This window comes from Anopheles merus, chromosome 2L, assembly GCF_017562075.2.
Source record: "Anopheles merus strain MAF chromosome 2L, AmerM5.1, whole genome shotgun sequence".
Lineage (NCBI taxonomy): Eukaryota > Metazoa > Arthropoda > Insecta > Diptera > Culicidae > Anopheles > Anopheles merus.
Window position 1 is genome coordinate 41,781,440 of NC_054083.1, and position 25,006 is coordinate 41,806,445.

Sequence of the window (25,006 nt, forward strand, 5' to 3'; positions counted from 1 at the left end):
TGCCGCTTCGACAGACGCACACACCATTCGTTCCCTTGTTCAAATCCAAAATCATATTTACACATTATTTCATTTATTCCCTTGTCTTTAAAGGGTGATGTTTTTTTTTTTTTTTTGCGTGCGGGCAACCACACACCACGTTGAGATTCGCTGATTTATCGCTGATGGGGTTTGCTGTCCAGTAGGATGTGGATGTGGTAGTAGCTAGGATATGTGTCCGTGGCGTGGTAATTCTGCATTTTTTTAAAATCACATCACAATTTGTGTCGGCGTGTGGTTGTGTTTGGGGTAGCACACACACAAAACGGGAGAAAAGGAGAAAAAATAACAAGCCCATAGGGTGTTGTGGGGAGAAAAGGAGTGCTGCTACCGTTTTTCTGTTTTTTGGATATTGGGTAAGCCCTCTCCTATCGTTACTATCGATTTAAACCGATCGTGGCTGGACATCTGGAAAAACACCGGGAATAAGGATTGTTAGCGTACGTTCGATTGTGCTGCTCCGAGACAAACAAAATACTTACAGTGCGGACGGACAGCATCCTCCTCGGAGGCGGACGTCTCCACCACCTTGCCGGGCAGGCTGATCGGGGTCAGTAGACTGCGACCGTAGTGGATTCGTCCCATCGGCAGCATCGGCTGCGGCACGGGCTGCTGCTGTTGCGCCACTTGCTGTTCCGACTGGTGCTGGACCTGATGCTCCTGCTCCTCCTGTGCCTGGTGTGCCATTTCCGGCTCGGTTGGGCGCGGCGGCTGCTGCTCCTGCAGCTCGCGCTCGTCCGAGTGTGGCGATGGGCCCTCCTGGTCCGGCACGTTGCGGTAGGAATCGGTCTCCTCCTCGCTTTCCTCCGACTCGGCAATGCGGGCGATGAGCGAGCGCAGCTGCTCGGTAAACTTCTGGGCGGCAAAGTCGGCCACGTTCATCTCCTCCGACGAGGGCACCGGGAACTTGTGCATCGCCATGTCGATCGGCATCTCACGGATCTGGACCTCCTGCTGCTGGGGCATCTGCTGCTGTTGCTGCTGGGGAGCTGGCTGCTGCTGCTGCTGCTGTTCCGGTTCCGGCTGGCTGCGGACGATCTGGGGCGGCAGGAAGGGGCGCATGAACTCCGGGATCGGAACGCGCTGCAGATGGATGCGGACCTCGGTGTGCGGTGGCATGGCGGCGGGCTGGGGCTGCGGTGCCGACTGCTGCTGGTGCATCTGGGCGGCCATGATCTGGGGCAGCTGCTGGAGGAAGGGGTGGAAGTTCGGGCGACCCATCGGTCCGTCCGGGCGCGGGGCCTGCATGATCGAGGCCGGGATCGGGGGCAGCTGCTGCTGAGACTGTTGCTGCTGCTGCTGTTGTTGGTGGGGGTTCATCAGGGGCATCGGGAAGATTGGTCGTGGCATCTGGCGAATGATGGTTTGGGCGGGTGGACCCATCTGCTGGGGCAGGTGGGTGAGCGGGCCGAAGGTACGAACCGGCGGGATCGGGATCAGAATCTGGCGGACAGGCTCGGCATCCTCGTTCCTATTGCGAAGGAGTTACTTTGTTAGTTCACTGTAAAGTAGTGATGGGTAAAGTTGGCAAAGATCCGGAGTCGACTCCGATCCGACTTCGATAATTTTGGAATCGACTGTGGAAGGTAGGTCCGTCCAGCATTATCCGGAGTCGTTCGGAATCGTCCGGAATCGTCCAAAGTCGTTCGGAGTCTTTGGGAGTTGCAGTCATCCCGAGGCGTTCGGAGTCTTCGGAATTGTCCGGAATCGGTTGGAGTCGAAGCCACATCAAGTACCGAAGGGCTGCTGTTGACTCCAACCGACTCCAAATCGGGTCGATTCCGGCCAACTCTGGCCGACTCTGGATGACTCCGAACGACTTCGGATGACTCTGGACGACTCCGAACGATTTCAATCGTGGGTGCACTCCAAAGAGCACATCACTACTCTAAAGAACTCCTGGTAGTTGACAACACTTACTTCAGCTCATTGCCCGACTCGCAGAAGATGGCAATGCGCTCACCGGTAACCTTCTGCTGCTTCGGGTCCGTGGTCAGATCCATGCCGAACGGCAGGCGCACCATCTTCGGCGGCGAATCGACCAACTCCTCAGAACGGCGTCGCTCCACGATGCAGTTCATGCGGGACCTGCGAGGAAATGGGACCGAAAAACGAAGTTGAATATCCCACTCACTTCAAACTCCTGCTCGCAAGCGCCCACTCACTTCTGGTTTTCCCGAAGGATAGCACTCGCCAGATCGGTCAGATGCAGATCGAGCGGCAGGTTGACACGGTGACGGTTGTTCATGTCGATCAACTCATCGCTTTCGCCATCGTTCGACGAATCGTCCTCATCCTCCGAGTCGCCCGACTCGTCCGAATCTTCCTTGTGATGTTTGTGGGCCTCCGCTTCCTGCTTGTGCTTCTTGCTCTCCTCCCGATCGATGGTCTGGAGGTTGCTCTCATCGGCCGACAGGTTGTCCTGCATCAGTGCCTGAGCCTTTGGCATCTCCTGGACAAAAGCAAAGATAAAATCGATGTGTTAGTCCAACTCCAACTTCGTACATTCGCGGGTTCCTTTGTACAGTTCGTAACAAGACGCAATGATGTAAGTGTTTAGTGTAACCAGCGATGCCGGACGTCGGTACAGAGAAAGGCTTGTTTACACTTCCTACACGCGCTGCAAGTAACATTGCGTAAAGCGTGCCAAACAAACACACGGTTACATAGCCTTTCGCGGGCGTTGTTGGGAAACCCTTTGGCCACCAACTCTCGATACGATAACAATGATAATGCGCGATAACGAGAGCGCCTACGTGTTATGCCATTCGGGGGGGGGGGGGGGGGGGGGGGGGGGGGGGGTAGGGAGAAAGCCATTTCTTTCCCATGGTATCGGATAGTGGCAAAGTGGCTGTTTGGATTGGAATTCGAACTCTTCGTCACGTGAGCCATATGGCAATTCTAATAAGGGAATTGCATGTATTGCAGTTACCAGGGGGGTCAGATTTGGTCAAAACCGGGGAGTTACGAAAGTCCCAACGTGTCTCTAGTGGTGTGTCACTCGGTGGCTTGTATGTTGTAATGTCCATTCGGTGTCGATGTTACGCTAGATTCGTGATAAAATGATTCTTCATGTTTGGTGTTTCGTGCGGACATCGATAGAGAGTATGCGTGTGATGTGTGGATTGCGTGTAGATGTCACGATACGATCACGATCGTCACATGCATTTGGTTAGGCCAATGGTGGGACGAGTACTTCCAGGTGATCTTCTATTTCAAGAAGATGCAATAATCAACAAGTCTATTTGTTGTACTTGATTTGTCTAAATAGCGCTCCGGTGGAACATTTCTCATTCCACAAGAGCACATCGTTTGTATGATCGTGAAATACTCCTCATGTTACTACCCTCCATTCCCTCCATAATGATGTTGCAAATGTACTGTCCTTCTAATCCCAGCAACGTATGGTAGGCACTAATGCCCATCAGTCACACGATTAGCCACAGATTGTCGCGAGCTCTGTCTCTTATCCCCCGTCGTATGTCAGGCGCGCTTTCACGTCCAACTGTCTGTGCAATTACACACGCTCGTTACACGCTTTGCAAAGCTGCCGTGTGGTAAACATCAGTCAAAAGGTGGCACATTCTACACACCCTGGTTGAATACGTCGTAACAAAAATAGTGAAGTATTCGAAACAGCAAAAAAGCGTGCACTTAAGCAGTACAATACAGCACTACAGCCAGAAGCTCCTACGATGTACGATCCGCTGCGATGATAAATCGTAGTAGCGATTATGAAACGACCTTTTTTTTGCTGTGAGGAGTCCAAAAACAGTCAGTCTTCTTCACCTTCTGCAGTGAAGTACACACAAGCCCATCTCGGGTTCACTCGGGGAAACGGTACAAATGGTGGCGAAGACCCCCTAAACATCGGATTAGACCTCCAGTAGCACCACTGTGGCCGCCCGGTGCTGCGGGTCGGTTGAATGTACTGTTGAAGCGTTTTTATTTTCAAACCACCGCACAAGCGACGAACCCCCTTGGCGCGCGTATGGCAGCGGTTACTTCATCTTCGCCTGTGTGTTTCTAGCAGCATCCGGAGAAGAGGGCTTGTCCATCTATTTGTGCACCCTTTGGAGAGGGAGGAATGGTTAAGGGGCTAGTCCTTGGCAAGAAGAGCGCGGTGGTGAACCTTTGATCTTCGCTTCGCTTCTCACTCTCGCTCGCTCTTTGTAGCCACGGCTTTGTAGGGATGGTTTAGCCAGCATCCAACACACACATACACACGCTCAGCATGGAAACAACGCCTAGGAAAGAAAAGTGAAAGTGGTTTTACCACAATCCCGTCGGCGCACTCGGAAAGCTAGCGGGGCGGCCGGCTTGGTCGGTGGTACTTTTCGCACCCCACCCGAAATGCTTACTTTCTTTGCGCGGGTTTGTGTTGTTACCATTATTTACCCGTTATGACTGCTCATGCCACCGCTACTCCTCCCCCCGGGGCGGTGTATTAACTTCTCCCACACGTACAGATCGCATTTGGATTTTTTCAGATTCATTGCGAGATTGAGTAGAGCTCGAGATCGAGATGATTTCAACGACACAAGAGGTAAGCGACGAACCCGTCGTTAGGTTATCTACGCGCGGGACCTAATCAAGCGACATGGAAGAAGGGGGGGGGAGGACTAGTTTTATGTGGCTGGCTTACACACAAACGCCACCAAACGGTGAACGGTTCGGCTCAGCGGGTTTCGTTTGGCTTTTGATTTGTAAATCCTCCACAGGCATGAATCCAAAGGGCCTCCCATTTAAAGTCTAGTGACCTTTCCGATGGAACGAAGACGAAGACGGTTTTGGGATGGAAATCAGCGGATGACGCTGCACTGCGAGGCACTCTGGCTCACTGGAGCTGGTGCTGGTGGATTTGAAATTCTGATGCTGCTGCCGTCTCTTTTGTCTTCAAGCCGTGGCTTAAGAGCTGAAGGGATGCGTTATATAACGGGGCTTTAATGTTTGTAAAGGCTGTTGAACCCCGTCCGATCAGTGGGGGACGATCTGTGTTCTTAGAAGACAGTGTACTCGAGCGGTCGGTATGATTTAAATATGATGCTGTGTGCCACAAGCGAGACACATATCGCGTTTCACTTTCATTCCCACTTACCCAGTTATGAGTCATTCACACATTGCGGCTTGAAGGGGCATCTTGCTTTTGCTTACATTAGTATGCCAACTTCCTCCCTCTCCCCAATGAGTACACGGCTCATTAACAAATCCTCCAAAAAGTGAGAGGTAAACGATCTGTCACGAATGGGGCAGAAAGTCACCTTACCACCCCCTTTTAGTGGCAATCTTCAACAGATTCGCGCGCAATCAGCAAAAAGAGAAGGCTTAAGTGCGTGTGTGTGTGTGTGTGTCGGTTTGTACATTTGGAAATCACTCTTACCGAGCGGTGAACGGCGGCTTGGTGGATTCATATTCCGTTCCGTTTGCAATATATTTACGAAAAGCGGCCGTGGCGCCGATCATGCGATCGGTCCGTGAACGGGCAGCGGTTCGGTTCGCATTTTGCATCATGCTAATCAGCTACTTAAACAGCCAAACCTCGAACCACCTTCGTCAGTCACCTGATGATCAACCGTAGAAGGTTGGCAAACAACGAACGCCGGGTTCGTCGTCTAGTTTTTGGCAATGAAAAGGAAACATCTCCGGGTCTTTGGTCGCGGGATGTTTGTTTTGCTGTCAGAGGGCAAACCTTGCACAGTGTGTCACTATTTAACGTGTTTCATAAACATTTTACACAAATCGTTTTCTTTCTACCAGTGATGGTGGTTAGTGCCAAATCCCGTCGAAAGAAAAAGCGAAACGCTTTTTTTAAATAATAAATGACATTCCCGGGACAAGGTGCGCTGCCCAGAGCGACGCCGTTTTGTTGACAACAGCCAGACGACGAACCGAAAGTATAATTTATCTTTGCCTGCCTGCTTGCCTGCCGGCTAAACAAGCAAAGGCGAGGCACCATTTATCCTACCTTTGCCGCCGTTTGCTTTGGAGCTTGGTAGTTGTTTTGTCTTGATGGTTTCCCCCCGACAGAAACGTTGCAAACATCATTCACACGATGTGCGTGATGTTGTTTCGCAAAACCAACAAAAAAAAAAGCCACCCACGCCACGCTTGTTTGCGAAAGTAGATAGTGGGAAGTGTACTCGATCACGAACGAAGCAAATGGAAAGCTTTTTTTGGACCGTTTTTTTGCCTGTTATATCCTTTCTTCCTGTTCGCCGGGCAGAGCACGGTTATGGAGGGTGTTTAATGTTACGTGAATCAAAATCCGGTCAGTGGGCAAAACAACAACGAACCGCCTGTCTCTCGCCTTGCCTTTTGCTTCGCTTTGATGGTTGGTGCTATCAAAGCGACGAACCCCCGAACCCGTCGGACGAACACACGCAACCCAACTGCGGGCGGGCGGATGGGTGGCAATAGAGCACTCTTGCTTTACGTAATTGTAATTAAAAGAAATTGTGTACTTAAAAGTAAAACAAACAAACGAATAAAACCATCGACCGACACAGCGCCTGGACAGTTGGCGCAATGCATTCGCGCTCGAGCGGCGATCGTCAATTCCAAACGTCCAAAAATGGGGACGAGGAGTAGCAGCAGCAGCAGCGCATCTTTACACCACCACCCACTCCCTGGGTTGGCCTTTAGTGTCTTCTCCCCTAGATATCAATTGCGTACCGAGGAACAAAAAAAAAGACGATCTACGAACGGTGCATCATCCATCCATCATGGGGTGGACCTGCGTCACCGTGAGTCGCTAATGATACGATCGCGATCGCAATGCACGATTGTGCTGGATTGGCTGGTTCGTCTGAGGGTGGGTGAGGGCCGCCCTCCATTATTAGCATGTCGGATGGAATGGTGGGGGGGGGGGGGGCATTGGGGGTAGACGATTGGTTTCGAGTGCTTAGGCGATGCTACACGATGGCGGAAGGTTCCAGGGATCCATGTTTGGAGGTACAAATTATAGAAAATCAATTGCTCATTGTTTTTCCCTCTCCCAGCCTGTGTAGCTCTCAAAGGGTCGATCGATACCACGGTACGGCAGGAAAACGTGCCACGGGATGAGGGAATTGGACATTCCAAACTTTGAAATCGTTTCGAAATCGCGCGCGAAAGGCACTATGGGCGCGATTCGTGCAGGGTTTTGAACTTAAACCAAGGGGGAAATCAGGTGAAATTTTGTTACCTAAATTGTCATCTCTGTAGATGGGTCGCAAGCAAGAAAAACGGCCAACCGTCCCAATTCCCTGCTAGCTGTCAGTCACGAACTCGTTAGAACAGCAAAATCTGGAACATCTCTTTTTTGTTCCTGCCGCGTTTGCATCGCCGTCAACGAACATGCGAACTTTAATCACGTGGAGTCGCATCTACAAAGTGCGCTCTTTTTTTTTTGTTGTGTGTGAGGTGAGGCGGGCAGCTTGCGTTAAGCGTGGCGCTTGTTCGAGATAGTAGTAGATAGGGAGAGGGCAGGCATGCTTTTTCGTCCAATCATTGCCTAACCCCCATTACCAAGCTTATCGGTAGGTGATCAAGGCTTTAATTAACCTTGCGGCAAAAAAGTGGGGCGATGGGAACGGCTCTCGAACCTCCCAAACCCCGAGATTGGCCTGCAATGCGAAGGCTGCTAATAAATAAAATGCCTGCGACAGACTAGGTCGAACGGTGCGAGTGCAGCATCTTCCCCGGTGTTTGCGGTATCAAATTCAAGCTCCACAGATTGTTACATGCCGCTACTGTCGGCGTTCTTTGTTCTTAATTTTCTCACCGATTGCGCTCAATCTCGCGGATGATAAGAAAGCAGCTGCGGCGCAATTGTAGTAGTTGCACTGGAAGGCACCGGTGGCGGTGGCAGTGTAATGAGCTTCAATATCCGGTAAGGTACCCTGGGGTAGCCCGACGTTACACAACCGGACAAACGGATTGCGATCACAAGGTGGTGTCAATTTGCCTTCTGTTGATACATCGCTACAAGTCAAGAGAGGAAAAATGATACACAAGATGCTCATGCTCTCTCGCTCTGCCACACTAATAAGATGCAAAAAGAAGCTCTTCTTATCGGCAACTCCGTCCGTGGGGCTTATTATTGCGTTTGAAAAAGCTTCTCTTTTTTGGATCGAAACTGGTTTGAGCTTGTTCAGTTGCGAGATGAAACCAGAATTTCCAGATTGTTGCACAACAAACGAAAAGCTTGGTTTTTTCCTGTTTCGAGAATCATCTTTCGCGGGGCGTTAAACTTCTCGAAAAACAAAACAGCTTTTTGATACCTGGGAGAGCTGATAAACAATTTCGCTGACCATTTACTAAACCTGTTTTGTTTGGGGGGGTTTTTTTTTGGAGGAATGTTGAGAACAGGCGCGATTCAAACTCCACAGACAACCATTTATAGACGGCAACTTTAAGATGGCTTCACTGGCTAAAGGGAGATTGACTAGCGTCACTAACGGACGGTGTCGCTGTGTCGCTGGCTATTAGCTCCGAACCTAATTGCAATAAAAAAGGGCTATATTTTATACATTTCACAACCCTCCCATCAACCTCCAATTGTCTTGTCTTGGTCATTCTAGAGGGTGATTGCATCGGAGAGGAGCACCGTTTAGTCACGACCTGTCCTTGATTTTCCAAAATGTCATGCCCACATCGTTAGGTTCGGCTTTTCGGTGAGGGCACAATCGGATGCATTGTGCTGTAAGAGCAGTAAACCGCACGAAAAGGGTATTTATGATGGATGGATGTCTCTGCGTCCCGGTGACTAGTGCATCGCAGTACAATTAGCATCGGAATTGGTTCTCCAGCGTTGCGTCGTTGGAGGGAGTGTTCTAAACAGATTCATTTGATTGTGGGATATTAAGTGGCATCTTCCGTTGCGCATCTGAAGGTTAATTAATAATAGTTAGTTCTATCGAGAAGGTTATTCCATTGGGAAGTGGGAGTGTACATTGGATCTTAGTGACACTCCCAATTGCAACGTTCAGAAATCAGATTTTGGTAATCATTTCCTTGAAATCAGCGATGAAGATTACAACTAAACACAAGGTTCTTGTAACATCTGAATTGTTGATCGTATTGGTCGGCTTTTCAAAGAAGCTCTCTGGCTATCTGATTATGTCAGGTATGTTTTTTAGATAATACTTGACATACTGGAAGAAATATTGCACCTTAACGCATATATTACACATCTACAAGTGCTCACATTTCCGCTCGATGAGTTCCCCCTATTACCCGCCACCAACTAGCACGGGCAGTGATAAAACGTGCCAATTGCCAGGTTCCAAAAGATACATCCGAACGATAACCCCATTAGCTGCGGTCCATCAACGTTATTCAACGAGGCATCAAATGGTCCCGTGGTTTAGCGTTTTGTTATCCCTCCCCGCAATACCACAGAACCTTGAACTATCGCCACTCGTAAAGCTGTACACTGCCATGCGTTAGCACGTCTTGTACGGGGACCAGCTGGAAATAAAACAAAATAAGATGGCGAGAAGCACACAACCCCGCAGACCATAAAGCTGTCAAGCGCTCGCGATGCCTCCTGGCCGCCTGACTTTTACGATCGCCGCACAGCCTCACAGCGGCGTTGGAGCAGAAGCTGGTGAACGCGAAGATCTCGCACCAGTAGTGCGACTCCCCAAACGTCATCCAGCCGGTAATCACGAAGGAACAATCGGCATAAGTGGATTACGACAAACGATTCGCCTGTTGTGGTGTACTATGCGGTGGATAGTGCAGAGGACGCACAAGTCAGTGAGGTGTGCAGCAAGGTGGGTCAGCATCTGCAGACCGGTCCTCTTCCCACAAAGATGGTCTCTGCGGGGCCCGCAACACCAAACCACGACGTTAAAAGCTTTCCGGTGTGTGATGATGGCAAAGCGAGCAACAAATCGTCATGCGCTGCTAGCTCTACTAAGTACTGCTAGCCCGAAGAAGTGTTGAGGTTAGGTGCTTCGTTCGGTGTCAGCAAAAAAGATGCTTCCTACAGCGAGAATAGCAACACACCGCGTACCCCTCGGGGCTGCAAGGTCTACAAATTGCTTGACGTTTTGGGGTAAATAAATTGTGTGGTTTATGGAAACCAACGCCGCCTTGCTGTGGTTCCATGCTGTTCCAAGAAAGCGCCCCAATGTTGTGACTACCAACACACGAAAAATAGCAAGCGAGAAACATTGAAGTACAGCCGCGTGTCTTTCTCCGCGTGCTGTCTCTTCTGAAAACAAACTAGCCGCCTGCCCGCCCGGGTCTTCCTATTCGCTTCTTGTTTTATAGCTTTCCGGCTGACCGGGCACGCAATCGTACGTGGCCAAAAGTGTTGACAACGGGCGTGACCGCCCAGTTTTTTTTTGTTGTGTATGCTTCGGTGAGCACCTGTACTTGACTCCCGACGGGGGTGAATAGAAAGATGATACTGAAGATCACACAACGTTCGATGTGGCCATGATCTTGACACATCCGTCTTGTGGCTTTCTGTGTGGAATACTAATGGATGTTTTTTTTTTTTTTTTTTTTAATTGAACTTACCTGCTGCATCGCTTCCAGCATCAACTCCTTGTTGAGGACGGCATCGAGGGCCTGCATTTGGTCGCAGGACTGCTTCGCCTGCAGGTACGACGAGGCCAGGATGAACGATCCCAGTATGAAGGACGACAGCACCACGGTGATCGCGATGATCTTGGCGATCTTCACCGAGTTGGCTTGGCGCATTTTGTAGGCCTGCAAGAAGAGAATGAAAGGGCATAATTACTAAACAATTGAAATATTCGATTAAATTGTGCAAAATGCATAAATAGAAGTCATTGGTGGAGTTTTTCTGCACCATGCAATGCCAATCGCCAAACACAATAGGCTTAAGCTATTGTGAAACCAACAAACTTTGGACAAAATGGTTCGATTCAGTTCCAATTTCCGGTCGCTCGCTGTCTCCGGGGAGCGCATCCGGCTTAGCCAACCACCGGAAAGAGCTCGCATTAGCATATCGGAGCAACTGCACATGGGAACGAACGAGTCAAGCTCCTTTTTGCCGGCCCAGTAGTATTCCGCACACGTACGCATTACGTCGTCATCCGACGGCTGTGGCTGTTTGCCTGCTGCAACACTCGTAATCGCCGCTCCTTATATGCGGTATCCGAAACGATCCTGGCCGCTGCGGTTGGACGTTCCATCGATATATGGATGGGAAGCAGTATGATATAAATATATTCCCGGGAATGTTTAACCGCTCCGAACGCTGAGTAATAAAACTTCCCCTTTCATTTGTTGAGCCGTTGGGGACTGAAGCGACTAACCCGCCCAAAGCGAGAACAGCGGCAAAAAAAAACTCCTCACTTGAGTGAGAAAGTTCCACACAAAGTGAATGGGCAATGTGGGAGATGCTCAATAACATATCAATATTGTTTTTAGCCCAGCCGTGTGTCAATATTCGCGTTAAACACTTTGCCACCTTTTTGTTCCGCTGACATCATGCCATTCGCCCGAATGTGTCCGGGAGGAGGAGGAATTGTGAAATTGGAAAGAGAGAAAGGCGTAAAGATGGGAAATCCCCTTACTCTAGGCACAATCAGTAGTTTTGTTTGCAACTTTGTCGCTCTACCGGAAAACAATGATGCAGCATGCTCCTAAGCACTTAAGTGTTTTCAATTCCGGAAATCAATTGCAGTTTTGGTTCGTTTGTGTTTTTTTTCTTTTGGAAACCATTTTAAATGTGTCGTTCGAGCAGCTTTTCAACCTGCAAAGGTGGAAGAGACATGCAAATTCTGCCTCATGGGTATTTATAGAAAGCTCCTTCAAATAAAGCAAAAAGCGAGGAGAACAGACTTTCGGAGTGAAAGTAAATGTGCTTTGAGTAAACTCCTGCTTTGATTTGTGGCGATTTTTCGGTGCCAATTCCAGTATAATCGCATTCAAAAACAAACGGGAAATTTTTCTTGGCAAAAATATATGTTATCTTCGGGTCTGAAAGTCCCACCGGAACTGCTTTTGCTCGCTGTGTGCTTTAGATGTCACGTAATCTTTGGAGGTAAATTTTTCATAAATCGAAAGGAATGGGTTTCTTTCCTGTTCAATATCAAAATGATAAATAAGCAACCGGATGCACAGTTAAGATCGTATCGTTCGCTTAGGACAACACCCACCGGTTAATCGGTCTACTTAAAATCGAAATTTACAATTTATGATCGGGATAGCAATACAAGCTCGGGAAGGTAACTGAAACTTTGCCACCAACACGATCGTTCCACACCGTCTCTCATCAGCTGTTTCGGTTCTTTTATGATTGATGATTTACTGCTTTTCACCGTGCTGGGCCTATTGCACATCATCCCCCATTCCAGGTCAACTCAGTCACGCCTGATAAAGCCTCTGAACCTTTCCAGAAAAGGGCAAAGATTAGCCCGAACGCCCGTAAGCTCACACTGCCGTGGTTAGTGTAATTAAACAGAAATAAATCAACGCCGCGCAAACGGGGCAAATTGGAACCCTCTTTCTCCAGCGGGAAAGGGGCCGAAGGTCACAAGAGAAAGGGTACACTTTCCCGGATGAAAATCCGAAGCTCTCGACCCCCTCGCGAGGAATAATGGGGATGGAATTTGAAATGCGGCTTTTTTTTGAAAAGTAATAGGCAGAAGTGAGCTTAGCAGAAGGCTTTGAATGCGGCGGGATTAGTTTGTTTACAAATCGCTTGCCCTGGTGGGGTGGCATGTGTGTGTGTGGTTAATGATGAGATCTGAACCAGCTTGCTGTGGCACGGTATCATGGTATAACATTCTCTTCCCTTAATTGATTCCCAGCTGCCGCACCGTAATGAGCGCGGGTTTGCTTTATCACCGAAGGAGGATCGTTAAGAGATATTTTTGTTTAGCTTTTTTTGCTCACTTGACCTCGCTCGATTACACAAAGATCCGCCTAGCTTGTCTGGCTGTAAGTGCTGCAGGAAACTGCACGTCACAGCTTGTACCGGATCGTCCAGATCGGCTGAAATCACGCCGTACATTTTGTTTTGCCAGCATCATCATGCTCGATCAGCTCTTTGCCCTACTGCTGCGGGGTGTGAATTCGATCGTCAAAAATCGTACTCCGAGCGTGAGTTTGTATTTTGCATACATCATCGGTTCATGCGGTGGAGGTGTGCGAGATCATCTCCATGTCTGTTCAGCGTGTGCGCTCATTATTAACTTTAGCTACTCATCGTCCGTTACCGAAAAAGGGAACTGATGAACTGAACTGTTGGTTTGATTGAAGCATCTCAGCCAGCCCCCGTGCACTGTTAAACGAATGAGGCATTTGCATGCGTGAATCGACGTGAACTGTGCACTGCTGATTGAGCTCGGTGGCAAGACGTGGCAACAAGTGGCAAGACGGCGTTTGCGTTTTGAAGCACACTCGAGAACGATTTTGCAGAAGCGAGTGTGGGTCTCTTCTGAGGCGAAGAAACCGAAGGAGAAAAAAAAAAAGCACAACAACACCATTCACATGCACACAGTCGCTTCCTCACACACACACACTGAGCCGAGAAGTCGCGGTGGATCATCACGACCACGAAATGGGCATAAAGAGTACTTTGCGCTAACATCATTAACGTGAGTATGGTAATTTTCCGGGCCGGGGTGAGCAGGCCCCAAAATGTTTGAATCGTTTCGCTATTAGAAGCGCAGCAACCAATAAAAAAAAAGAAGCTAACCTTCTGCTGACATCATCCATCTTCACAAGCTCTGTGTTTTGTTATTTTTTTTTTCTATCTTGAGTTTGTGCTTTTGGGTGCCACCAAGGGAGAGGGAGAGACGGATCGTCTTCATTCCATCACCCATTAAACATTCATCTAAATTAAGCACGAAACCATTTTAGTGCAAACGATTAAAATTTGAGGGCGTTCTTTTTTTTTTGTTTAAAACCCTCCATTTTAATTGTCGCTTAAGGTCGAACGTAAAGTTTTGCAACCAAACCTTCCTTTCTGGTGGTGCTGGTGTTGAGCGTAGTAAAATGTATTCCCCTTCCCACCCAATGTAAATGGCGCACTTATGCAACACCCCGTTTACGTTACGTGCGCAATTGTGCATCGTTGGTTGGTCGGCCAACCGGCAGCATCAGATTGATTACTTGCTTTTGGTCGGCAAAAATCCGGAGACCACCGTCGTTGGCGCATCAGCATGAGCGTCAACAACAACAAAAAAAACGGCTACAAAAAGAGGAAAACTTCAACGCGCGAATGCGCAACGAACGCGCGCGGGCGCGCTCGCCTGCTCTGATCGGTCGGTAGGGGGAATTGTACACGAAAAAGTGTGCTGTGTGTTGTGTGCAGGCTGAAAATTACTGTTTGAATGCACGCTGGACATGCAGTTTTCCTTTCCCTTTTTTTTTTGAGTTGCCGACCCCGACACTTGGCAGTGTTTGTGTGTTTTGTTTTTTTTGTGTTCCCTTCCGTTGCGAGTTATTGTCGATGGTTTCACCTATTTGTGAGCTATTTTCCCACAATTTTCCCACCACAGCAATGCTAACGCGGAATGGGGTTTAATGTGTCAGTGTTTCTATTTTCTACTGCCACTAGCTGCTGCTACTGCTGGGAAGGTATTTGTACTCACGATAGAAATACGGGCCGGACGGGCGTTCGGAAAAATGCGCGTGCGTACCTTTTTGTTCGATTTTCCGGTGAGAAAGATTGGGTGAGTGTGTGAGGGTGGGAATTGTTTAAGGGTGGAAGTTGATTTACACTTTTTCCCCCTTACATTCAAACCCTTTTTAAGTGTTTTAACACACTTTAGGTAATTAAAATCAATCTTTCTTAGCTAATTGAAAACGGACAAAATAAAAACAAAAACAGTCATCACTTTCAACCACGATTCATGTCTTGAACCGGCTTTCTAGCCCTTTTGCTCTGACCGCCTGACCGTATGAGATGATGCGTTATTTTTAGCGCCCCAGCCCAGTAGGTCCGACCCACCCCACCGTGGCTTGTTTTGCACGCAATGTGCAACTAACCTACAATGGTGAAGCCGAAAAGTAGCCCGATCGACACATGCGTTCGGCGCTCTCCAGTTGGCACGAAGCTGCACCCTGATCGGAATGAGCAAGCGACCGTCAATCAAAACCGACCAACGGCGGTCAGTTGCCTGACGACGGCATTAATCTGTCTGCCTGGGGGCCTCTAGGGCAAGTCTGGGCCTGCCTGTCGTTCATTAAGCGACACACGGACACACGCGCGCGCTCGGGTATGTGTGGCCCACATTCGTAGCGCGATGAAAAGCGAAACCGAACCGACGAAACGACCGACCAACCGACAGGCAGGCAGGCAGACAGAGGGATCGATTGTTTTGCGCACACTCTATGTTGTGCTGAAGGGTGAGTCTTTGTGGACAATGTTTCTGGGGAAGGGGTTTTGGCTGCTTGGAAGTCATAATCCATCGTACCAACCGATCGGGTCTTGTCAGGGGATGTTACGTCTTGAAAAAAAAAAAACCCTTTGTGTGTGTGCTTTTTTGTTGTTGTGTTGCTTCGCTAGAGCAAGTTTACGCTTCGCTTGGGCCTTACTAGCGTCTTACCAGCGTCTTAGCAAAAGTTCCGTGTCTAATCGGTTGTTTAACCGTATCGCATTGCAATTATTCGATGGAAGAAGTCGAATTGTTTTTCCTCGCTCTGCTGTGAAGAAGTTATTTAATCAATCTCCTACCACCTCTTCGGCCCTTCGGTTCAATCGGTTCCCTGCGTTCTGTGCAAGCGGGGCCTGGGGAGCTCGTAAATGTTGTGCAACCACACAAGAGGAACGATCCCTTCGCAAGACCCTTCCATTGATCTGACGCTGCTTTCAACAGCCGACGCTGCCGGTAGAGATGATCGCATGCCAAGAATTGATCATTCGATCGTTACTCAATTTTTTGTTTTTTTTTTTTTGTTGCAAAACTGGCCAACCTGAAAGAACCAGCCTCCTGCCTGCATTACTATCTCGCGCGATCCAGCGATGCAGCAAAGCGTTAAATTACTCCAATCTGCTATCAACTGTAGCAAACTCCCTCATTAGGTCATGTGGGGCCGTGTTTGCGTGTGTAAAGTTTCACTTTTGTCTGCCAACCGCATCGCGCAGCCGAACTGGACACGATTGCGCCGCCGCTCTGCCGGAAGTATTACATTCTGTGTTTTTGTTTCCTCCCGCCCGCATCACCAGAGGGGAAAGGTAATTTCTCGCAAACTAGCCAAGCAATCAGAAGCCGAGCATCAGTTAGTTGGAGCGTGTTGAAGGTGGAGAGCCGTAGTTATTTGCTCATCAGCGTAGGAGTAGAGCGACGAGACGCAAAATAGGGGAACCAGCGGACAGCAGCAACAAAAATGGACCCTCATTACATTAATAGCACCGGACGGTCATTACACGAATGAATCGTAAAGGGTTTGTTTTGTGCGTGCCAGCCAAAACGCTCCATGGCGCATGAACCACGTCAGCTTCAGCTAGAACCATTGCACCGGACATGTTTATTGTTTCGGATCCGTGGCCGCACTGACCCTGGGATTGGTTTAAAGGGAGCTTTAGGTGGAGGGAGGTATGGACGGAGCACCTACGATCATTGGAGTGTATTTTGAACGATCTGCAATTCTCGGGGTCTGCTGGAGATGTTGCTGTTGGGTTTTGAACGCAACCAGTTTTATAATCCATAATAAGGTTCCACAGTTAAGCAGATAATTCCCATTGACCCTTGCGTTAGGGCTGGCGCAAGCACGCTTTAATTGCGTGCATTTTCTGGAACCTTTGCAAAGGGGCGCTAGCGAGCGATAAAAGCTTTTGTTCCCCCCCCCCCCCCCCCCCCCCCCCCCCCCCTGGTTGCTTGCAACAATCGCTTCAAAGTGTCAAATTATCCTGTTCCGACCTTTCAAAGCTAAAGCACGGGTAAGGTAATATCACGCCCTCTGCTGACGACCGGAGGCAAACGTCCCAAGCAAAAGCGTATGATTTCCTTGTTTTGGGCCATTTTCACAATTGGCAAACTCAAAACCCGTGTATCCCATCCAATCGCCATCGCCATCGGGTGCACACTTTAAGTGCTGGAATGAGTTTCCAATTTCGCGCGATCACAAGATCGTGTTGAACTCGTCGGTCCCCGCGGGTATCGATTTTCAAGTATCTGCTTCATGGCACAACGAAACATATCAATTATCCAGCAACTGTTTCAAGAGACGATGGCAGAGAGAGAGAGAGAGAGAGAGAGAGAGAGAGAGAGAGAGAGAGAGAGAGAGAGAGAGAGAGAGAGGATGATGTGATGTTTCGATGACGTTGGTACGACTAATTGCTTCCTGGTTATGGTGGTGCTCAAACTCAAGTGTGCACTCATCAAGCTGGTGTTGATCGTGGGAGCCATTGCGCTTGGCCATTCGTCCTGTAGAGCGTGAGACAATCACGAATTGTTCAAGGTTGCGGTGGTTGTTATTGGAACAGAAACAGTTACCGGGTTCTTGCTCAGATCTCGCATCATTTCCCCTGCATCGTGAAGAGCCTCAAGGAACGGAGTTTGCGCACCATTGGGTGCCAATGACGCAGGCTTTTATTGGTAGTAGTTATCCAGAGAAGTCTGACTTCGACTATTGTTAGTCCGGAGTCGTCTGGAGTCGTAATCGTCATGGTTGGAGTCGTCTGGAGTCATAGTTGTCTTGGTCGGAGTCTTCCGAAATCATCCAGACTCAGTCCAGAGACTCATCCGAAGTCATCCGTAGTCATCCGGAGTCATTCGGAGTCGTCCGAAATCGACCAGCGTCGAGGTCATTCAGAGTCGTCTAGAGTCGATCGGAGTCGACCGGTATCCAAGTTGGCCAATGTTAACTGGATTGTCCGGTGAAACTCGGGACGACTCTGGGTGATTCCAGACGACTCCGGACGACTGCGGACGACTCCTCACGACTCCAAACGACTCCAGATGACTTAGGACGGCTCTAGACGATTCTGAACGACTACGGATAATGCTGGGAGGACCAAGCTTCCGGAGTTGTATCCGAAATTGTCATAGTCGGATCTGAGTGGACTCCGGATGCCAACTAAACCCTTCACTAATTGGAAGCATTGGAAGATGTTCAACTTCAGAATCACGTAACGTAATACCTTCGATGCAAACTTGTGATGCTGTGATGCTTTGTATAAGGAGCAAGTCGCACAAAATCAGGCATAGAAATTTGCTTTCCATTTCCCCATTTCACTTCTGCACCGACAGACAGACACAAAACTGCACACATAAAGTAATTCAGCACCAACTTTATATGGTAATCGATTACTGTCAACCTCTGCTCCTCCGTGGCGTATCTGTCCCGGCTGAAGTTTGTTACAGTTAAGCATTATTGCCTGTCCACTCACACACACACACACCCCTAGAAGGAAGTAAGCTGCTGTCGCTGAATACAGTCAGCCGTATCGAAAACGCCTGTCGGGTGCTCCCAGCAGCTCCCAACAGTCTCGGTTGTGGCGTGGGAGTTTGTGTCACCCGTTTCCCAGGCGACGACTGCTGCTGGGAACGATCAAACTTTTACTTCACTTTCAGTTTCATCCGGCCTGGCGAGATGCGTCTCGCTGGCCCAAGGGGGTTTTGCTGCAACTTTCGGTCCCGTGTGCTCAAAAAATCCGATTGGTACTGGAGGGCAAAAATATATGTATAAACCATTTCGAAATCGGATAATATCATCCGCTCCCCGCTTCGGAGAGCGTTCTTTTACTTTGCTCACCGCTTGCGTGTGCGCTTCGTTCCGCGAGGACCACTTTGGTGTCTCCCAAGGCAAAGGGTCGTGAAAGGTTTTGCGGTTTCGGTTAATGGCGAAAGTGTTGCACATTTGCCACACTGTTGCTGTCCTCTCGCTGACTGCGGCGACGAAACGAAACCTGCAGGCAACCAGGCCGAGTCCATTGCTTAATGCCTTACTTTCCCCCTGAAGGTATGGTGGGGTGACGCGTGCGCTGAATTGAGCGTTGCCACACCATTATTTGTGTATTATAACTCGGGACATACACACACACACACACACACACACACACACACACACACATACACATAGAGAGAGGATAGAAATTTGCCCCGCGGCTTAGGCCGCCTCAGTGCGCCAAACGAGGTCAACAATTATGCGGTGCAATTGCAATCGGTGGTGACAGTTTTTCGGGGGTATTTTTGCGGTCAGTCAACCCCTCACTCGGGGCGATTGTGTCTCAGCCGTTTCTCGATTGGCTCCCTCGGAAATTAGATTTTAATGGGAAACCTTACCCAATGTAGGTTACAGACAAGCGAGTTGAGACGTAGGGCGTAAAGGTTTCCCCGACAAGAATGTGCACTATTGACAAGGTTTTAAAAATAGAAACAATAAGAAACTCCACTCCACCAAGATATGATTAGTTTTCTTTGTCTTCCGGTTCCCTTTTGAAAGGCACGTCGATGCGATATCGGCACGTCGGTCGAGTACGTGACAACGCACGGCTGTTTTTCCCCATGGCTGGGAAATACCGCACCGACCGGTAGCTATCTCGTCCGTCTTTTGTACGTCCCAGGTCTCGTGTGCTTGGTTTCTATCTTCCCTTTTATTCCCGTAGCAAAGACGGCAGTACTGCCACCATGTGCAATGTTTGTGTTTGAACAGTTGGAACGCAGGAAACTGCCACAAGCTGCGTGTCACAATCGATGGGAATGAGAAGAAGAGCAACACAGAGAACGAACAAACAGCTTGTTCCCTTTTTAAAGAGCGCGTTCGATTTACGAAACCGTTCGTGACTTACAGCCCAAGTGCAACGAGTGCGCCGTAACAATCACCTTAAGAACGGCTTAATTATCGAGCACACTACCAAATGGAGGGTGGAAAACATTGTCAAAGCTCATCTCGAAGAGCGAAAAATAATAATAGTATAAGTACGGAGAAAGGAGTGATTTTTTCCACGCTGATGAAGCTTTAAAAATAGAAAACAACTCGCGGAGAACGAATTCGAGCCGATCGAATCGATTGGTTTGGGGGTGAAACTAGACTGAAATGTGTAACGTAGCGAATGGAGTGGAGCTTTTCGATTGTCTTTGGCAGGTGTTGCGCTGCATTGCATTGGAGGGAAAACAGCAAGCGAGCGTGGAAAATGTGTGCCCCGAACCGAACCGATTGCCTATGAATTCATCATCAAACCAGCTGCCGTTTGTTTGGATTTGATGTACATGTACCTCTCCTCTCTGTCGCTCTCGCCGATCGATCCGTGTGGTGGCAGTGGCAGGCCCCCAAGATCTAGGTCAACTTAGAGCGGTAGCTGGGATAGCGTGGTCCGATCATCCTTTTACTTCTTGCCGCGACAGAATCAATACCCGCGACCAAAACTTCCCAGCGCGTTTAGAAACCGTGTCGTCGTTCGTGTCCATCGCGTTTTGGCACCACCACCACCACCAGAAGTGACACCACATCCAGGTGGAAATAAACACGTTTGCCAATTAAGCCAGCTGAGGCGACCGTCGGTGCACGAGCGAACGTTGGATTGGCTTTTTGTTTTCATGTTGCGAAAATCATTATTTGCCCATCTTTGAAAAGATTGCATTTTTTTGTTCGCACTGGGATGGCAGCTTTAAACCGATTGAATCAGAAACTGTAGTGGGAAGGTTTCGTTTTAATTTCCAATGGGATTCAAACGTTTTATGCTCGGAGGCTAGAGAACACGAACCACGCAGGGGATGCTTAATTAAATCGGACTTTTATTCGCATTTTTGTGTAACATTCCACCATCTCCAGCTGTGACTTGGGGGCAGTTTTGAGTTTCGAATTCAAAGTGACCCCTCGAAAAAAAAACAAAACACCCCAAAACATTCAGTAACTGACAGATACGCTGCTATAAAAGCAAATAGGAATTCTCTCAACGCATTTGTTGGCCGAACCCATTTGCCTGGAAGGCGCTGCGGTAGCTACACACCTGGTTTGGCGAATTATTTGGCAATGCGTTTGCTCTCTCTCTCTCTCTCTCTCTCTCTCTCTCTCTCTCTCTCTCAAGCAACTCCCTATCTTGCTCGTGCTTTGCTTTGTTTTCGGGCGATCTAATTGGAAAGGAAATTTAATCATTCGCCCAGCGTGGGGAAAGGGCTTTGATTATGCAACGCCAACGCCCGCGTTTGCAAATCACCAACGATCGCGCGCGCGTCGGGGCACTGGACCCTGTGGCGCGGTAATAGACGTTCAATAAAATTAAATGTAACGTCTGTTATTATAACCATTGGTGTTGGGGGGGCGGAGGAGTGTTTGTTTCACGCACAACCGATCGCTCGTTCTTTTCACCAAGCGTTCGGCTATTTATGCTTCTTTCCTCACACTTGTATGCGCTACTGCAGCATATGCTACGCGGCGGTTCGTTTCCTTGTTCCTTTCCATTTTTTTTGCTGGAGTGTGCCGTTTGGGCTGCCGCTTTTTGTGGGTTGCCTCAACAGCAATCTCCTCATTTCCGTTTTGCTGTTTTTCGGGTTTTGCTTTCATTTTTGCTTGGCTTGGCGTTGCGAGAATTGCATCTTGTTAACTAATCAGAAGTGTTATGCTTAACCGAATCGAAAGTAAGGAAGAGGAGTAAACAATTACCCCAGCATGGGAAGGAGGGGAAGAAAATCCGGCAATTCCGGTTGGAGTGCAGGGCGAAAAGCGATTAGATTGTGCCGGATTGCCGGTGGAATTGGCGGTTGTGGAAAAAAAGGCGTTCAAGCTGATGGTTTGGTCTGCATTGTTTCCGACCGTGCTACAAATTCTGCGGCGATGCTTTGGCGTAGTTGTGTTGAGTCAAGAAACAACGAAATGGAAATAGAAACACCTTCCCCCGTGGGGTCGATAGAAAAAAGCTTCCCAAAGCTACCGGCGGCTCATTATTCCGTGACGATTGTTTTTCTTTTTTTTTTAATCTCCGCCCACGTTCCAAACCCGAAGAACCCTCCCCGAGGAGATAAATGCTTCGAAAACGGTTGAGAAAAGTGCATAAATTCCGCCCGGCAAGTGAAGGTGCAATGAATCCGCACAAACACACCCGGCCGTAGTGACTTCATCGCCCCAATACTTAACCGATCGAAAGACTTGAACGCACTGGCAAACGAGAAACCCCCGATGGGAGGGTGTTTTGTTTTTTGGACAGTGTACGCGTGAATCGCAAATAAAAGCACTTAACCCAGGGGGCAGGCGGGAAGGATGGCACACTGGCTGGCAGATGGTGCCTTACGGGGCCAGGGACGTTGCGTTGCGATCGGCAGTATCGGGTCAGCGGGCAACAATAGGCATACAACACAACACAACAATGGTGTTGTGTTTTTAGTTTCATCGCCAACGCATCGGAGAGAGAGAGGAGCCCTCCCCACTGAACGGGCTGAAATTTTCGCCACCCTCTTCACCACTCAAAAACAAAAACCCGCCCAAAAATGAGACAATTGTTGGGTGCTCGCGCTCGTCCACATGCAGAAGCGCCACGGTTCGGTACCGATTTTGATAATCCATTTGCTTTCGGAGTCAGTGCGTTTTTAGGTTCACAACGGGAACGGGGTGCCGATGGATCGCGATCGCTTTAATTAGGATTCTTAGCTGCATTAGCTGCAAATGCATTATCATTGTCACTGTGCGACACATTAGTGTAGCTGCACATCGGAACGGATTGCATTTGCCATGGTGAGATGGTGCCGGCTGCGTGTTGCAGTAACTGCAGCTGCATCTAATTGTTACACGCTTAGTAGCTGCATAGGTACAATTCAGTTCAAACATAGTCCGCTATTTGAGGTGTTGTGTGTGGAGTGATAATGTCATGCTTTCATTGCTCTTGTCTTCAACCGACCATGGAACTGTGGTTTACTTTCACGTCAGTCACTAAAGACTTCATTTTTTTTATAGCAATATTAATGGCAGACACCTTTACTTGACATCAGTACAAAATGAAGCAGCAAATTATGTGTTTCAAAGCGAAACGTTTTGCAGAACAAGCACCAGCTTTAATTAGAGGACCATAATTACAGTTCTGAAGTCATAAATTGGTGCCCTGTAGGGTGCGAACCATTGCTAGCTTGTCAAAAAGGCGATCCACAAAACCGGCCAGTTCGCCATCGCGCCCGAAAAGGTACGCAAACCGCAGGCAAACGATCGAGTGTACGATCACGATTTGGTGGGCAAATTATTTGCTGTGCTTGCGATGGGAACCGATGCGCGCATCAGACAATCTTTTTTTTATAGAAGATCCGTGAAACATTAAAACGACTTCTGAAAACAGTAAAATGGTGGGGTTTTTTTTTGGTCGAGGTCAATTCTTTGAGTTCTCAAGCTTCACTGCTCTGCATATCTGAGGTTCAAAAGAATGATCTTAAAACGAGCTCTCCCAGTGCAAGCGATGCCACATCACCAAAATAACTCCCCAAAAAAACAACAACAAAAAAACATGCTCCGTCCAGTTGGAAGCAAACATCGACAGCGAGCTTTTACCGAGAAACCACCCGTAACAGTCGCCGTAGCGAAGATGTGGCAGTAGCATCGGCAGCAGCATCAACAGTATCATTATTATTCTCAAGGTCTCTCGACGGAGCTGAGTAAAATATAGCCTTAACACACATCTCCTGCGTCATCGCGCGTCGGGCCTGCTAAGAATGGAAGCTGGCGCGGATCGCAAGACGGCAAGCAAGCGGCACTGCTCTGCCAGCCGAGAACCATCTTCGCTCGGGCTACGATTTATAGCTTCAGCTGCAATGGAAACGATTCGAATCGATTCGGCGCATTAAAACCCCATACAACGGAAAAGCGGAGAGGGTAGAGAAGATGTAAATGAGCAACAAATCTGCCACCGCCGTGTGCTCGTTTGCTGTTTGTGTGCCACAGCGCAAGAGTCTCACTTTCAGCCGGCAAGCCGGATACGCTCGACGCCCGGCCACCTTGCGTCCAAGGTGGACCGGGTAGGTGATGTAGTAGGATTGAGTGGAACCGAATCCCTTCAACCGCTCCCCCGGGTCGGTGATGAAAGAGTTCGAAACGGCGGCGACACGAGATCACGAGCAGTGACTGTCGGCCTCTGTCGCTGAGGAAAAATCGCACGAAAAACCACAATCGCACACACACACACACTGGTTGGTTGGTTTGACCTTAATGCAGTGGGTTTACATCGCACACACAGTCAGGCACCAAACAATGCATTCCCGAGGTGTGCGCATTAATGTGGGGGGCTTCGCTGCTTGTGGAGTGCCGTGTGGTGTTTTGTTTCGTGTTGCACACGGTCCGACACGATCATCACGACACAGTACAAGCGTTAGAAAATCACTTGGAAAGCTTCCGGTGCTGCAGCTACGTGGAGGAGGGCAGCAATTGAGTTGGGAGCTGCCGGGGCAGAATTTTCACAAAAAACAAAAGCTCTAAAACTTTAGCGCTTGGCAGATGCATTTGTTAATTTGGACGATGAGATGAATGCAACTGGCAACGGGATGAGAAAGATGGGCAGACAGAGAGTCAGACAAGGCGACACTTACGGGTGGGGCTTCACTGGTGGTGCTGTACACTTCACTCGCAGCATAATCCTGCTTCATCGTCACGGCCATCGAGTCCGGTTCCTTCTCCAGCATCTTGGTAGGATGGATGATCGGCGTTGATCGCTCGCGCTACTCACAGCACTGTTTGCGCAAAACGGAAACCACGGAAGCCACGGAACAAACAAACAAACGAAACGGACCGAGGGCACACCGAAACCCGAAAGACGGATTACGAAACGCTTGCGAGATCTTGGTTCCTGCTGGCACGGACCAAGGGTGGGGAAAAGGGAAGATACGCGATTTGCTTCTTGCTGCTCTGACCGAGGGGACGTCCGTTCGCGTGAACAGTCGCGGAACGTTTGAATTAGTTTGAAACCGCTCGCCACCATATAATCCGCGCGAGCCACGTTCAGGGCGCAACACGATGGGGATGCGATCGTATGCGGTGCTCTGTCTGTCGGTGTGTGTGTGTGTGTGTGCGTTTTTACGCCGCTGTTGAGGGTGCACGATCGTGATCGCGAGTGGTGTTTGAACGGTGGAGTGGTGAC

The 25,006-nt window shown here is 49.0% G+C and overlaps 1 protein-coding gene across 1 annotated transcript; it reads right to left on the reverse strand.

Moving 5' to 3' along the window:
• Positions 1 to 76: 76 nt before the first annotated feature.
• On the reverse strand, positions 77 to 24,832 carry LOC121592785 (putative mediator of RNA polymerase II transcription subunit 26). The gene is made up of 6 exons (XM_041914579.1): positions 24,459 to 24,832; positions 10,552 to 10,743; positions 2,205 to 2,491; positions 1,960 to 2,127; positions 522 to 1,510; positions 77 to 447 (listed from the first exon to the last, which is right to left on the reverse strand). Exons 1-6 carry the CDS (start codon positions 24,549 to 24,551, stop codon positions 425 to 427), a joined length of 1,752 nt encoding a protein of 583 aa, XP_041770513.1. The 5' UTR covers positions 24,552 to 24,832; the 3' UTR covers positions 77 to 424.
• Between the last annotated feature and the right edge of the window lie 174 nt (positions 24,833 to 25,006).